The following is a 17707-nucleotide window of genomic DNA, read 5'->3' on the forward strand; positions in this document are numbered from 1 at the left end:
AAGTAACTGAAGTGATTGTTAACTCAGAGATTACTTCTAAAGGAGTTAATGAAGAAGGTACAAGTAGAGATCTTATAGAGGATAATTTCAACTTATCAGAAGAAGAATCAAGCAAGACAAGGAAGAAGGGGACTAAGCAGTTAAAAGGCTTAGGACCTATCAAACTGAATACAAGGAGCCGGAAATTGGAAGGTGAGGTAAAATCAAGGGCGGGGAACCTCTTCCCCTTAAATCTTTAATGTCGTCCATTGGTTTTTGGAACTGTAGAGGAGCTAGGAAGGTAAAAGCTTCTCTTTATGCAAAAGATTTCATTAAAGAATTTGGAGTTTTCTTTCTTGGCTTAGTTGAGACTAAGCTCACTGTTGTGGATGGAAAAATTGTAAGTTCCTTAGTTGGCGAAGGTTGGGACTTCTGTCAAGTTCCTTCGGAAGGACTCTCTGGAGGAATTCTTGTTATTTGGAAAAAGGATATGGCCACTTTTAATATGCTGGAATCTTCAAACCAGTTTCTTATTGGAAATCTTAATGTATTCAATAGGGGCACCTGGAGAATTGCTACAATTTATGGAAATAAGGATATTTACAAGAGGAGGAGGTTATGGGAGAGATTGGAGCATCATTTGACTAATGATTTCCCAATCATTTTAGGGGGAGATTTCAACTGTCTACTGTCTAAGGAAGAGAAGAAAGGAGGGAGAGACTTTGTTTTTGGCATGGGAACGAAGGAAATGAAGTCTATTATTATATACAACAATTTGCACGAGGTGGCTGAAGTTGGTCCAAAGTTTACTTGGAGCAATAATAAAAAAGGTGCAGAGAAAATTCTTGAAAAGCTGGATAAATGTCTGGTCAATTTAGCGGCATTGAACTCTTCTCATAGACTAATGGTGAGGCATTTGGCAAGGATGGCTTCGGACCACTGTCCGATATTACTAAATCTGTTAAAATTCATTTCTCCTAGCAGAAAAGTATTGAAGTTCGAAGAAGTATGGACCTCTTTACCGTCTTCAGTTGGTGTTGTAAAGAATTCTTGGAAGAAGAAAACATTGGTTGATCCTCCTCATGTTTCAAATCAAAAACTTAAAAGGATGTTAAAGAACTTACATTACTGGAGTAAAAATAAGTTCAAGGCTCTAAATCTAGCCAAGGAAGATCTGAAAGCTGAAGTTTTGAAACTACAGGAATCTGAATCTGAAAGAGGAAATAACAAAGAAGAAGTTCATTGGTTACTCAAGGCAAAGATGGAAGAGTTAAATTCTGTAATGTCTAGACTTGATTCATGGTGGAAGCAAAGAGCAAAAGTCAAGTGGTTGGTGGATGGAGACACAAATTCTATGTTCTTTCAATCATATGCTAGTGGGAGGATGAATACAAACTTTATTCATAAAATCAAGGATGAGCAAGGAGCAATGGCTGAAGACCAAAAACAGATAGAGGATGTGATCTTTCGGTATTTCAGCAACAAATGGGTGGGGAGGAATTGTGTTATAGACAATTGGCCTTATTCCATTGCATCGTTGAATGATGAAGATAGAGAAGTTCTTAGCAAGGATTTTTCGTTTGAAGAATTAGAAGAAGTGATCAAAAAACTAGGGAGGAACATTGCTCTTGGAAAGGATGGTATGTCTTATTCCTTTTTTAGGCATTATTGGAATATTATCAAAATTGATGTTTGGGAAGCTGTTAATCATTTCTTCAAGCATGGTAAAATGAATGAAAATTAGAAAGCCACTAATATTGTGTTGATTCCTAAGGTAAAGAATCTGATTTCACCTTCTAATTATAGACCAATTAGCTTATGTAATTTGGTCTATAAAATAGTGGCTAAAATGATTCTCAATAGAATCTTATTGATAATTCCAAAAATCATTTCTTTGGAACAAGGAGCTTTTTTGAAAGGAAGATCTCTCTCTGATCACATTATAGTAGCACGGGAAGTTTTTCATAGATTTAAACATTCCAAGTCTTCCAAGGGAATGGTTGCGTTCAAAATAGATATGGAGCAAGCTTATGACTACATGGGATGGCAAACTTTGGTAAAAGTTTTAGAATACTTCAAATTTCCTATCATGTTTTCTAATTTGATAGTTGAATGTTTCACGGGATTTAAGATCTCTCTTCTCATTAATGGTTCTTATTCTAAGTGGATAGAAGCCAAAAGTGGATTCCGGCAAGGATGCCCTCTATCCCCTTTTTTATTTGTTATGTGTGCTCAACTTCTTACTAATGTTTTCAGTTCTAGAGGGAGTTCTATAGGAGTTGAAGTTTCTAATAATGGGCCTAAGATTTCCCATTTACTGTATGCCGACGACATTATTATATTCTCTAATGCTCAGATCAAATCGATCAAAGTTATCAAAGGGATTCTTGTGGACTTCTGCGGTTGGACAGGCCAAAAGCTGAATGTGAAAAAATCTGGAGTCCTCTTTGGACTCTCAGTGAAGAATAGAAGGAGAAAGAAGATTTGTAGAATCATGAATTTGAGAGAGATTAAAGAATTCTGTTATTTGGGAGTCAAGGTGGTGCTAAGAAGGCTTCATAAAGCTGACTTTCAATTTCTATTAGATAAAACTATGAGTATGCTTAGAGTTTGGGGTGGTAAGCTATTCTCTTTAGCTGGGAGAATAACCTTGGTAAAATCAGTATTACTGACATACCCAACTTTTCACTCTGCCAATTCTATGGTTCCTAAGAAAGTTCTATACGAAATTGATAAAATTTGCAAGGAATTCATATGGAGGAAGCGTGATGGCAATGCAGGCCTGCATTATGTTAGTTGGAATCTTATGTGCAGACCGAGAGATTGTGGTGGACTTGGCATCAATTCTTGCTATAAGCATGCAGGGACTTTGAGGGCTAAATTAGCTTGGAGATATATTCAAAATGAATAATCTCTTTTGCACAAGCTTTTGTTCCCGAAGTATGGAAGATTCATGGAAGGACAGCCAACCAGCAGAAACGGATCTGTTACTTAGAGATTGATATGCAATGGAAACAAATTCTTGAAGCCAATTATTAGATGGACTGTGGGGAATGGAAAGAATATCAATGCATTTGAAGATGTTTGGGTTTTAGACAAAAGCTTTATCAACTGGCCAACTTTTGTCAACATCACGAAAGGAAGCTGCATCATGGTTGAAAATTTCTTAAATGACGGTAATTGGAACACGGTGAAGCTGAAAAAGTTCTTTGGGGATGATCTTATTGATCTTATCTTTTCCATTGAGATTAGAAATGGTGAAGACAAAGTTGAGCTTATGCATAAACTTTCAGGCAAATCTATTACAGCTCTTGCAGTTGAAACCACTGTTTCTGAAAAAATAGTGGAGAAAACCTAGAATATATTCAAGAAAATAAAGTTGAACCAAAGAGTCAAGTTATTCTGGTGGAGACTTCTCAAGAATGCAATACCAACTTATCATTTTTTATGCTATAGAAGGTTACAAGGATATGATAAATGTCCTAGAGGTTGTGAAGAAGTGGAAAACATTGAACATGTCATTTTTGGGTGCAATAAAGTGAAAGAGGTAATGTCAGTTTTAAATAAATGGGGTTTTGGCATTCCTAATTTCTTCTCCTTGGAAACTTGTTTCTCTTCCTAATTTCTTCAACAAATGTGCTAATTATCAATAGATAAATAAATCACTAGTAATAATAGTGGGGATGAATTAGTAGAAGTAATAATATCAATGTTTGTAAAATTGGTAGCAGTATCAGTAAACAGTATAATGACAGTATAATAGTAATCAATATAATATTAAAATAATACGAAAGTAAACCAGTGTAGTAACTTTTAGACGAATAGTAACAATGAATCAGAAACATGTATTTAAGTAATCTTATTCAATATGGAGTTATGGTTATCACAAAATCTTTCTAGTATTTAGAAATTAATAGTCAGTAATTACTAGCTCAATAAATAGAGTTGTCACTCCTCATCCTTCGACACAATAATAACTTCTTATTAACTCCCAATTATTATATCATTGTATTAAGTGAATCACTAGAGGATAACATCAAACCATTATATTTAAAGGAAAAATTGTTGACCCAATATCTTGTACAGGTATATTAATTTTAAACCAACGGGTCAACCAATCATACTTATTTCACACACACACATTATCATAAAAGTAATAGTGATCAGCTATTACCCAATCACTTACCTATTTTAATTATTAATGCTTGCAATAACAATATGCTTTTATCAAATATTAAAATTGTATTTTGATTAAACTAATAAAATCAGTTCAAAAAAAATCCAACAAAAAATCAAAATCAAAATCTTCAAAAATATGGATAGAATTGACACCACTTTCGGCCTCACATCAAACACCTCTTTGCACAACAAGTGAATGCCCTCACCTAGAGTTACAAAAGAGCCTGTCGCCTCCAAACCCAGTATCCTCTACTTCATTTTCTTGAACTTAGCCTTGAAAAGGGTGAGCTCCTTCAAAGGCCATGCTTACCGCAATATAGCCTTTAGTGCAGATGGCACTGAGACCTAAGCGCTTAGACCACTCAATGCTTGCTAGACACTTAAATAATAAAAGTAAATGAAATAGAAGAGTTAAGGAAATTTTAGGTGAAGTATTATTATTATTATTATTATTATTATTATTATATATATATATATACAATGCAATAAACTTGGTTGTGGAGGGCTCAATATTCCTCCTATTGGGTGGAGCTTCAAATGGAACTATCCCTTCCCAATATATCACATCCTCCACTCGCCCTATTAGAGTCATGCATTTTGTATTGACCAAATATTTTTAAATAGTTTCATAAGTATGATAATCTTAGTTGGGGAAACATCTTGCTCATTATAGGTAGCTATCATGGAGCTTCCAAGACACTACTACCTTTGGCGTTGAGTCAACAACCTTTGGTGTTGACTCGATGACTTTTAACTTTGCCCCAACTACCATAGGAAACATGCCAACTTCCTCAACTTTTGAGATGTGCTAGACGCACCTATCAATTAAGGACAAAACTAAGAGTTGAAGAAGCAAGCTGCTTTTGCATTACTCGACTAGCAAAAAACTACTTTCCTCTTTGCCTCAACTGTCTGGTCCGACTTCGACTCCTCCTCCTCTACTACCTTATGATTTTGTATATGGGTTATCTGTAATTTATGATTTTTAGTGTCGCCAAACTTCAAAGATGTAGACTTGGTCAATCGTTTTGTGAAATGAAGTAGCAAGACAAGAAAGAAAAAGAATTATAGAGTGTGATTCAAACAACATCCCTCAACTCTATGTACAGACAATGATAGTAGAAAGTTTGAATAAATATCATTATACGAATTTTAGATCAAGTACTCTTCCCTAAATAGGAATTAAAACATGAAAAAATTTTCTTATTTACTTCCCTTTTAATAGATTAGTGGACATAATCAATATTTTTCTGTGTAATTCTCTTCTTCTTTTGCAAGTCACTCTCCATTAGAGCAAGAGAATTGAGGAAATAAATATACACCTCATTATGCTGGTACATGCAGCTTGTAGGGATCAACCAAGCTGGCATTAAAGGAACTCTATCAAGAGGTGCACTCATCCAAGATGTGTTCTACTTAGAGGGGACTCACCCAACAATACTCAGAAAGAATAGGCACTGCCCTAAGTAGAGCTCGTCCCAAGGGAGCACGTCCAAGAAAGCACACACCCTAGATATATTTTACTGAGGATATCCTCTCAATTGGTCTTGACATGAGGTACTTACCTCATAAGAACTCAATTGAAAGGAAAGCTCACCCCTGTTGGGGCAACTCATCTCTCAAAGGAACCCTTATAAAAAAGCTATAGAATATGCACACCTACCAACCCCATAGTAATAGTCCTATTAGTCATGCTAGGTTCCAATTCAGAAGAACTCACTCGTGAAAGTTGCCCAGAGCACTTGCTAGTGACCCATGTCATTTGCCCTAGAAGCACTTATTAAGAGATCCCACCACAAGTGCTTGTCAAGACATTCAAAGCCACATTAGAGATGGTTATTCATGCATAGCCACAAAGCCATGTCTAAATATCTATAATAATTAAATCAAGTATTATTTATTATTTATCTCAGTGTAGTTAAATCGTAAATTGTTTAGTATTTATCAAGGTGTAACATCTCTTATGGCTTTTCTCATCTTATAAATAAGGGTTTAAAGACAATTTGGGATATTATTACTAATTTCATTATTCTGTGAAATGAGAGAATTCCAATACCCTCCTCTTTTCGCACTCAGCGTTTTTCTTCCCCTGCTCTATCTGCCTAACTAGACTTGTCACTAGAGTCAAAGTACCCATGCACAAATACTTAGATCCAACATGTAACTCAAGGCAGACCTCAAACCCCAAAAACCTATACCATTATCACCAACAAAATAAACATGGTTAGGAGAAGATAAGGTCCCAATCCTTATACAGGAAACCATGAAATGTTAAAATAACGGGTAGAAAGCGTGTCCCACTCAGCCAGACAAGTACCCACCAATCGTCTGCAGGTATGCAAATTTCATTTTCACATCACTTTCAAGTCAAAAAGTGGTTCTTGCAGAGTTACAAATTATATCTATGTTGCAGGTGCTAGGTATTATCCCAGCATGAGCATCGTCTTCATAATCATGCCCAGAGCTATTTTTTGGCTGCTCATGATTCGCTTAGTGTAAAACAACCAGTACCATCTGATAATGTAGTTAAAAAAATAACTGAAAGTTTATCTTGATCATACGATGCTGATTGTATACATTGATTGGTACGCTATATATAATGGGCAATTTGCATATCATAATTCCCAAACAATAGCTCGAGTGACATACTTCACAGTTCTAAAGAGCATATACCACTTGAATTCTGCATGTGATCTTTTACTAAATATTCAATTGCCTCTTCTACAAAATCGATTTACAACTAATGAGAAACCACTTTATACACATATTTTAATTTATTTGTAAGCCTGAATAATTGCCACAGTAAAGCAAATGCTCCGTCAAAATACACAGCGCACGGTTGTTTTTAGAAGAATTTGAACAATTAATAGATAACCACGTAGCATACTGCCAAATAAAGTCCAAATACGAGTACACAAACAGACACATGCTTCATTTGGGACAGTTTTTTTATGCTTTTTAAATTAACTTTTTAATATTTTTTGTATTAAAAAGCTATTTTAAGAGCAATAAAAAAACTGTCCCAAATGAAACTTAAATAACACTTCGTAACTGTTTATTGGAATATTTAGGAATTCCAGCGTTTTAATAATGTTTGCCTAAGAGCTCAAGCCTTTTTGACCTTCGTGGTCTTTGGAGAAGGCAGCGGGAACAAGATTCTGAAAAACCACGCAGCTGAAATGGCGCCAATGAAGGGGCAAATCCAATAAACATAAAACTGCTCCACCGTGTTGTGGCGGTTCTTGATAAATGCCCAGCCATATGCCTGTAATTTATTGATCAAAGATAAACATGATTCACGATAATCATATAAAATGGAATAAAAATACTATGAACTTGGTCTCCCAAATCTATAAAATACATGTGAAATGAAGTCCAAGGGAAGAACACAAGCCACTGAATTAAAACATTCAAATAATTTTTCCCCCGTGCTTGGTGCATACCCTTTCCATATATCTTAAAAGGAAAAGAAAGACCGTTTTTCTTAGATTTATCAACTAAACAATTATAATTGTAACCAAATATCACAGGTTTATAACTACAATTATACTTAGAACTATATATCACAAGTATTACTATTGCAACCAATGTCAAAGGTATAATCATTGTTGTTAAAAGCGCTTCAAGGTTTGTTTTAGGAGCAGAGCGATATTATGCGCGGGCTTTGCACATCACTTTCCTGCAAAGCGCAAGATTGCAATAAAGCATGTGTGTCACACCCTGTCTTGTTGTGTCGTAGCACCCATGCAATCGGCACTTGCTCATGATGAAATTTTGATTCAATTTCAATTTAGCATCGACCATTAATTGAGCATGATCATTTGCTTCGCATTGTTTCTTATAATCATTAAGCTGTTGATCAATGATTCTGCAGTCTCTCCAGCTAAACCTAGCTGTTTCTTACTGGTTTTCTTCAAACTCCTTTCAATTTCTCATCTTCACATTCTATCACAATTCAGTGAATTCACGCACATCTATCTACTAGCCTTTAGATAGTCACTCAAACTCAAGATTATATCCTTGATTTTTTATGTATTCTTGTATCAGTTCATTATTTATATTATTTCACTTCTCGCTCATAAATCTCATATCAAAAATATATCTTGATTTCTTATCTTCATATTCTATCACAGTTCACGCTACATCTATCTAGTGGTCTCTACATAGTTACTCAATCTCATGATTATATCATTAATTTTTTATTTATTCTTATATTATTTCACTTCTCGCTCATAAAACTCATATAAAAAATATATCTCGATTTCTCATCTTCGCATTCTATCACAGGTCAGGCTACATCTATCTACTGACCCCTAGATAGTCACTCAATCTCATGATTATATCCTTTGATTCTTTATGTATTCTTATATTAGTCATTATTTATCTTATTTCTTTCTTTGCTTTTTTTTTTTCTTTCAAATAATTGAAACAGACAATTATTGAACGTGCCATTAAATTTATTAAAAAACTATTATCTGATGTGGTTTAAATTTGATTAATTATATAACTATTGCATATGCATTGTTGCGTTCAAATTTGTCCAGCAGATGATACTAAACCCTACTAGCAGATCGCTTGGTGAGTTTGAGAACTTGTTGGCGAGAATGGAGAATGGAGAAGAGCAGAGAATAGAGAATAGAGGGGCAGAGTGGAGGATAGAGAATAGAGGGCAGTAGATCTTCACTATCTCAATCAAAAGTATAAGAATAAACTCAAGGCCCAAAAAAAAATTGCAGGCCTCCAAAAAGTCAAAGTCTGAATTCTTAACTATTTATCATCACTTATATTTACAGGATTTTGAGGGTTGTAGGAAAAGAAATACTACATAGAAAAGATGAAAATGTGACTACGAATGAATGCCCATAAAACGCTACACGCTAATCTAGGGTCAATGTGGCGCCTTTTGATCTCACGCTCTCCCCGGGGGAGGGTGAAGTCAACGATCTAATGAGTTTTCAATCATTGGGTGAGCTGAAGAGGGGTCAAGTAGGTGTAGGGTGTCTTGTGAGGGAGTGGACATGGAGCCAGATAGTTGTCTTGTTATGTCAGTGAGTGGCATAAGAGATTCATTGTTGCCCTGCTGATGAAGGCAAACTGAACTGTAAAAACTGATGATATGTTCCTCAACTTGGCATGAGTTGTAGATGAATGAATGAGGGGTCTCCAAGTAAGGTGCTTTCCTGTAAATGAGTTCAGCAAGCTTGTCAGGCTCTAAGGAGAAGAGCTTAGCTGAGATGAGTGATGATCTGCTTTTCTAGCTAGGTTCCTTCTGGTCGCCCATCTTAGGGCGATTTTCTTGAGCAGATGCGAGTAACATGTGCCACCTCCTTAAGAAAATCCTTCTAGAGGCTCTGGATGACCCCTCTTGGGCAATTGCTAGGAGAGAGAATATCCTTGTCATAACTCAGTCACTAATTCTGAGTGTAAGCTCCAAAAATTTGGCCCCGGCCTCTGCCCGCTTTGCTTTTCTTCGGCTAGGAGGAGTCGGCAGTGTTGGCATATAGATCGAGGAACATTTCTCTTTATAATCGATAAAAATTAATTATAACTAATAGTAATTAATCATTAGTTAAAATAATTAATTATAATTAAAATAATTAATTATAATTAACTATAATTAATAATAATTAATTACAACAACAACAACAATATCAAGCCTTTATCCCACTATGTGGGGTCGGCTACATGAATCCTTTTTCTCCATTGTGTTCTATTAAAAGTCAAATTCTCATTTAAACCTAATAAAGAAAGGTCATTCCTAATAAGTTCTCGTTTAAATCTAATAAAGAAAGGTCATTCCTAATAAGTTCTCGTTTAAATCTAATAAAGAAAGGTCATTCCTAATATTTTCTAACCAAGTCTTTTTAGGTCTACCCCTACCTTTCTTAACATAAGTCAAATCTAATACCTCTACTCTCCTAACCGGGTCATCACAAGGCCGCCGTTTTATGTGACCAATTGAAGACAACACAATTAAAATTAGGTGATTTGACCACATGCAAAAAACATAGAAGATGCAGCAATTAGAATAGTAGATAAATATAATCTCGAAGAATTGGATTGGTCAAGTAGAAGGGATTAGACCAAAGGTAATATTGATGCACATAGAGAACAATAGGATTAACATCTCTTACAACATTCAACTATAATAAATTAAAAAGTGAGGATTATAAAAACAGATTATAGGTTGGATAAGATATTGACGATGGTGAAATATGAAGGATAACATGATGGATTGCATGTTTTCTATAAACGAGAGATGAGTGAATAATTTTATCTTGCTAGAATGTACATAAAAGCACTATTTATGTATTTCTAAATGATACTCGGGTTCATTCAGTTGATATAAGAACATAACGTAAACTTCAAAATCTTGAAAAGTAAACTGCAAGATCAAGAGATGATGATAGCTAAAAAGGGTTGATTGTGAACAACAAAATGCAGCTTTAACTAAAAAGGAAAAAAAGAAATCTTCCTATCATTAAAAAAAAATAATAATAATCTCTAGTTCATATCTTAAAAAGTTATCATAGCTTGCACTAAGACAGAAATATCTATCATTTGCTAACACTTTTGAAAGCTTTCTAAGGGGCACATGACAATTCACATATCTCATGACTAAATAGCTATTGTAGCAATACATGTAACAAAGGATGGAATCATAAAGATATTAGCAGGACCAATGGACCATCAAAGGCTTTATTCGTATAGAATAAGCATGAGACGGCTATAAAGATGAGTGCCAAAGAATAGGCTAACATGAAAGAACTCACAATAATTAGGATTACCTGCAATTTTAGTCTAATAAAAGCCACAAATCAAATGAATACTCGATTCCAACAAATCATTAGTTATGTTATCACTTACTAGATGTATGGATCAAGAGGAATCAAAATTGGGCATGACTATCTATTGATTAATATTGAACTCCTTGATACATAATCCCTAACAAGTGGCACTAAAGACAGAATTTCAGCTGTGATCTTCCTTCATTTGATTTATGATGTTTATGAGCTCTTAGGTAAAGGTCCATGAAGAACAATATATTTGCCAGTCTTCAAACATAGGAAAACTTATATATTGAGACCCATGCTGTGAAAGTTGTGCTTGGTTCCTAATGACAAATTACATACGTTGTCAATATTTCTACCAAAGATGTGGCTCTTCTTCTCTCACTATCACGCTTTTGACTCCACAGCATTTGTGCTCATCAAAATCAACATATAAGTTCTATATTCAGGGCTCTTGATTGAATACCTCTTGTGTTTTCACCCCCTGAAGCCGAGACCAATATCTCTTGCAGAAACTTTAGGATATAACTAAATTCAACTGAAAGGTACATGCTGTAGCAAATAGTACCAGAAATCCTTCTACCTGTGTATTTAACTGCATTTATTTTCTATCAAAATTCATAAAATTCTTGTTCCATAACCATAAAGTTGGTTCGAGAAATATTTCAAATACTAACAAGAAACTACGAATGGCTCATTTCATTACACTTTGAAAAATTGAAAGTTGACAGTAGGTAGAGAATTTGATTCTAGCCATTGCAAGATCATACAAAAAATATAACTAAACAAAAATTTCATAAGGATGGCTGCAAAAAACAACTTAAATCCACGCGCAACACACCAGAATAAAATTTTCAAAAAAAGTGGCTTTCTTAATGACAAAAATACAACGCATATTTACATGAAATAAACAGTCGAGTGCAACCGCAACCGATACTAGCAAGTAGTAACGCAACTGGACAATACACACCACATAAAAACCTTCCACCTTATTGTTTCACACAATGAGTCAAGAAACTTCTGAATGGAAGTTAAACATCTTTTTTCCAAATGAAAGAACTAAAACATCTCACTCCATAATATCTCGCACATTTAAGGAAGAATCATCTGCATGGTAAAAATGCATCTCATTCCACATCATTTCCCTAATCATATTTTCTCCCAAGTCTTCATCAACCTCAATGTCGACGGGGACATCAGCTGGAGGATTGGTACTTGGATCATAAAGAGGTGACATGTAAGGATGCTGAAGTGCCTCAATAACACTGATCCTCTTAGAGGGATCAAAAACAAGCATCTTCTGAAGTAGATCAATGGCTAAGGGATCTGCATGGGGATAAAGAGAACTGAAAGATATGCCCGGTGAGTATGGAAGTGACTTGATATACTTCCGAGCCTTAGAATTATCAATAAAAGAAAGATCAGAATCATTCATGGTGCCCAACACATTGACAATGAGCTTGAGCTGGTTCAGGCATTCTGATCCAGGGAAAACAGGTTTGCGTCCAAGTAACTCAGCAAAGATGCAGCCCACGGACCACACATCTATTGATGTTCCATAATTATCACAGCAAAGAAGAAGCTCAGGGGCTCGATACCAACGAGTGACAACATACTCAGTCATGAACTGTCCTTGCCCATTGCTTGTTCGAGCCAGACCAAAGTCACAAATCTTAAGGTCACAATTTGCATTGATCAATAGGTTTCCAGGCTTCAGGTCTCTATGCAGTATATTTGCTGAATGAAGGTATTTCAGTCCACGAAGCAACTAAGAACAATGATGAAAAATATTCAATCAATCTGGGTGTCAACTCAGTAGAATGAGTCAAAAAGAAAAGTTTTTTACCTAGAAAAATAGAAAGCTAAGAGTAAAACTTAACATATTTTCTTTTTTCTGAAAAAAAAAAAAAACAAGGACTGAGCAACCAAAAACAACTAATATATCAATTAGTAATTAATTATAATTATTTATAATTAATTAAGAATAATCATAAATAATTATTTATTAAGATAAAAAGTAATTAAATATAATTAATTAAAATTAATCATAATTATTTATAATTAATAACAATTTATTATGAATAATTATAAATAATTAATAATTAAGATGAGAAATTATTAAAAATAATTAAGTTAATCATAATTACTAATTAATTATAATTATTTGTAATTAATAACACTTAATTATAAATGATCATAATTAATCAAATAGGATTAATTATGATTAATGAAAGATTAGACAAGTTTAGGGCGGGATTAGAAATTATTAGATCCCACGCAAGTTAAAGCTCTCCCTCTTTAGTAAATCCTGTAGCTCAACGGATTTGCGGGATGTACCCGAAGAAACACGCGGAAGGGAGAAAGTTACCTTCACTGCGACTGAGCTCTCGTTATTGCTCCCAATCAAAACATTGTCTTCCGATCCCTATAGGAAGAAGATCGGACGGGCTAGGCTTTGAACGAGTAAGTGGAATGCGCTCTCTCTCTCTCTCTCTCTCTCTCTCTCTCTCTCTCTCTCTCTCTATTGGCCGAAGGATTGGAGAAGGCGGAGGTGTACCGACACAATCAAGAGGCTCAGGAGACAGGAGGTCTTGCTAGGATCGAGATTTGGCCAGAGAAGGTAAAGGCGGCTTCGTTCGGGAGCTCGACTGGGTTGGAGGGTTGGCAGTGTTCTGCTGCAGGGAGAATTCGATTGTAGTGGGAATAAGAGGTAGAGAGCAGGTCGAAGGCTAAAGCGAAGAAAAATGAGAAGGTTTCGTCTCGCTTGCTTTTAACGAAGTCGAAGAGCACGCTTGAGGAGATCTCAGCATGCGGGTATGGGTAGAGAGCAAGTCGAAGGCTGAAGCGAAGAAAAATGTTAAGGTTTCGTCTCGCTTGCTTTTAACGATGCCGAAGAGCACGCTTGAGGAGATCTCCGCATGCGGTTATGGGCTTCTGACTTCGGCACCATTTGGAAACTGGGGGCGCAATTTCGGCAGATACGGGTAAGGCCTTAGACGGGTAATCATTTTAAGGCTTTTTTTGTCTTGTTCTTTGCATACTACAGAAGAGGTCAACAGTGAGGATACATGTGAAAGTAATTAAAGATATTCATTTAATTCACTAATTCACTCGGCCCTTTAAAAGATAGGCTACGAGAAAGGCAAGTGAATGATATTAACAATAACCAACTAATGAGAACAAATAAAATAAATGCGAATTTACTTCCCTATTTTACTGTAGTCCTAGAAACCTGATTGACTTCATAATGATGAAGTCATCATGACATCATTTTCGTGTGTCGTTCTTCTAATAAATAGCGGATTTTGCACCTTGGCATATGTGGGCTCCGAACATTCACGCCCCAGCCTCCCTCGCCTTCAATAGAGTTTTAACGGATTAAGTTCCAGGGTAAATTTTGGGAGATTAGGTTTGCAGATAAGACACTACCCAGTGATTTTGCCCTCATTTTGAGAGGACTTTATGATCTGAGTTATGGTTTCCTATAGGCAAAAGACCCTATAGTTAATTACCCCTCCCGATAACGAGAGAGAACTTTTAATTAAGGCTAGTCATCAATCAGATACGTAAAGATAAGTAGTATCTGGCATATAGTAGCAGCATGGGTTGAAGATTTAGAGATTTAATATTTAAAATTAGAAATTTCACCATCTTACACTTAAAGAGGATGGTGGGGGAGTGGTACTGAGCCCGATCAAGATCTCATGGTTTCGTTGTCCCAAGCCATCGTGGTTTCAGGTCTACATAGTCAGGGGAGGTAGTCGACCCAACCTGACATAAAGGAACCTTGTCGGCAATTATTGGTTGACCTAAGGTGGATGTTTGTATATGGGGAAAAATTTTAATCCACCTTTGCTAACAAAGGGCTTTATGCCTTATCAATTTTGGTCTATTGATTCATATCACAAGGATTTGATGTCATTGAGGAGCATACGGGCTCTGGTCATGACCATAATTTAGTTGTGTCATTTAGCAACAAACCACTTGGTTCAAAGGGCTCCAGTTATAACTATTTACATGCGGTGCCATTAGGCAAGAAAAATGCTAGTTAGAGGACATGTGCCACGTCCTTGCTGGTAAGAGACTGTTTGAGAATGAATCCTAGTGTAATCTCGACCAAACATTAGCTCTTTGTGAGCTAAAGTAGTTTTTGAATTATTCACTCGGAAAACTTTTGCGAAGGATGGGTTTTGCTTTAAGCATTTTAAGGTTGATTTCAATTTTAAATATTATTGAGCTTTTGGTATTTTTGTTGTTTTGAATCTTCATGGGTATTTGTAAAGCATTTTAAGTGTTTAAGGACCCCTCCTATTGAGATTTAGATTCAACAAGGCCATCATCAAGGTATTTATGGGGAATTTCACTTTATGGGTTTGAACTCTATCGACTCTATCTACTTGTCAATAGAGAATCAAGTTTTTTATGGGTTGTATGCTTTTATTAATAAATTTCTCTTGTTATAGACCTTGAAGGCCTACAATGAACTTATAAAAAAAATATCCTGGTCGATATCGCAACCGTATATTTATTGATAATTTGAGTCGTGTCGACTCCTATCTACCTGTATAGAAGGATTGAGATAGAAATTGGATTTATTATCTGACCCACATAGCCTCCCTATACATCACGTGTGCGCATGATACGCTTGTAAGGTCCCATGTGGGTATACGATTGCGCATGCATTCACTTGTGTTTATTTCTATGCATGTTAGGGAGTATGTGTGGGGATATTTTTGGAATATTTGACGTCAGTCAGTTGTATGGGAAATTATCATTTGAATGTGTGTGATGCTTTATTTGAAAGCTTGTAAATGTCTTCTGTCTGCTTGTACGAATGTTGCAGATCTGATGGTGTGGCATCACATTATGCGTATTTATTACATCATACAGGTAAATTGTCATGCACTAACTAGTCTCCTGCCATCGCTAGTAGATGTTGCTGTCTACTGCAATTCCCTTATATCGTTCTTGTGGACGACACGTTAAGTATGGCGGGTCTTCTACCATGCACTTACTCACAGGTGTATTGCTGCATGTTACCCACTACCACTAATGAGTAGCTCATCATTAGAGCTCCTTTGTTGTTTGATGTGTTTGCTTGTGGGCAACACATTGGATGCATAATGGTTGTGGGTGATGTTATTGTGTGTGCTCCCGATCTTCTATCATCGTTTGCAAGTATCTACACTTATCACGACTTGTTTTCTTAGGTTGTAGACGATGTGTTGCTTGCACCATAATTTCCTCATCTCATTATTATGTTCATTGTACATCGATCTCTTTCACTTGCAAGGTATCTATATGATAGCTTGCATGCTGACTTGCATTGACTGTGGGAGGGCCACACATCAACTTGAATTTGATATCTCATTTGTCGCATGTCTCCTTTTGAACATGGCATTGCTTCTGCCATAATCTTCTTGCAAATGTTTGTGGAATGGTAGTTGATGCTGTTGCGAGTTTTGATTTTCACTTACAGGACAAACGATTGTATTATAGGTTCATTTTCCTTGCTCATGGATTGATTGACATGAGCGCTATGAGTTTCATGTTATTCATTTGTTGGACAATCTGTATAATCATCTTCACTTATATTGTTAACCTCCCTTTGGTTTTCATTGATCAAAATGCTTGCAAACAAGTTGTATAACAAGTCCTTCATTCGTTCATTCATGTTCATTTGAGTGCATTAAACTACTATTTAGCATTTATACTTTTCAATTCATCATGCATTTTAGAGTTCTAAACTCCGATTCCCTGCGTCATATCCAAGTTCAAGTCCCTCGTTGTTCGTTTAAGTTCAAGCCATATTCACCGTCAACTATTTATGTTTATTTAAGTATAAGTTTAGCTCATTGTCATTTGTTCAATTCCAGGTCCCCTGTTCAGTTCAAATTTCGGCAACCTCTTGATGCCTCCTCAATTTAGGAGAAATCCAAGTGTCTGGGCCTCCCACCATTCTAAAGAAAAACGTGTACGATGTGTCTGATGACACCACGACTGTAAATCTTCAACCCCACTACGCCAAAGAAAGGCGTGTATGGGTCTTCGAATACTTGTTTGAAATGCGCAGTTATTTCCCCGTAAGCGCTAAAGCGTTTATGGGTACTTATACTCATCCACGCCGTGCTAGAGAAATGTGCATACAAGGCCTACCCGCCTCGCCGTAGACATCCCATCGAATTCTCTTTCCACTACAATAGATAAAAGCGTATATAGACGATTTTCCAATGCGCCACAAACGCCGAAAATAGGAATTTTGAGTTGGGAGTGTTATACCTGCGCGACGAGGTGATGGCGGCGATGACTATGATTGGAAATTTGCAAAAAGGCATAAATACACACATTTCTATTTTTCCTTTGATCTTTTTTTTTTCCTTTTCTTTCATTTCTTTTTCATAATTTTTTTCTCTAATATATATATATCGTAAGTATATTAATAATAAAAATAATATTAATACTTATAATAACAATAATTAAATAAAATTACTAATGAAAAAACAAAATATATACCTAAAGGTCAGCTAGATGAATCAGGCAGGGACCATGGAGGCGTCGACTTGCTGTTTTGGTGGATTCGAATGACTGGAAGTGCAAGGTAAGAGAAAGCCCTCTATCTCTCTCTCACTCACTCTGGATCGAAGGAATCAACAGGTTGGACGAGGCTCCACCGTAAGCAAAGGAAATGGGGTCAGGATGCTTGTGGGGCTGATGAGCTTAGGGAGTTTGGATGGTTTGGCTTACGGCTTTAGCTCGGG

General features: G+C 36.0%; 3 protein-coding genes across 3 annotated transcripts in view; 1 reads left to right on the forward strand and 2 right to left on the reverse strand.

The window, feature by feature from the left end:
• Positions 1-238: 238 nt before the first annotated feature.
• LOC110113604 lies at positions 239-3337 on the forward strand. The gene is made up of 3 exons (XM_020846245.1): positions 239-1619; positions 2088-2770; positions 3008-3337. The coding sequence occupies exons 1-3, from the start codon at positions 239-241 to the stop codon at positions 3335-3337; spliced, it is 2394 nt and encodes a 797-aa protein (XP_020701904.1).
• A 3565-nt stretch (positions 3338-6902) lies between these two features.
• LOC110113602 (aquaporin SIP1-1) overlaps positions 6903-17707 on the reverse strand; it is a 28939-nt gene continuing 18134 nt past the window's right edge. The window contains exon 3 of the mRNA XM_020846243.2: positions 6903-7423. Within this exon, the coding sequence (XP_020701902.1) occupies positions 7265-7423 (159 nt within the window). The 3' untranslated portion in view covers positions 6903-7264. The remainder of the gene's footprint in view (positions 7424-17707) is intronic.
• Positions 11775-13899, reverse strand: LOC110113603 (mitogen-activated protein kinase homolog NTF3-like). The gene is made up of 3 exons (XM_020846244.2): positions 13835-13899; positions 13533-13788; positions 11775-12717 (listed from the first exon to the last, which is right to left on the reverse strand). The coding sequence occupies exons 1-3, from the start codon at positions 13897-13899 to the stop codon at positions 12019-12021; spliced, it is 1020 nt and encodes a 339-aa protein (XP_020701903.1). The 3' UTR covers positions 11775-12018.

This window comes from Dendrobium catenatum, unplaced genomic scaffold (genome assembly GCF_001605985.2).
Source record: "Dendrobium catenatum unplaced genomic scaffold, ASM160598v2 fragScaff_scaffold_622, whole genome shotgun sequence".
Classification (NCBI taxonomy): Eukaryota; Viridiplantae; Streptophyta; class Magnoliopsida; order Asparagales; family Orchidaceae; genus Dendrobium; species Dendrobium catenatum.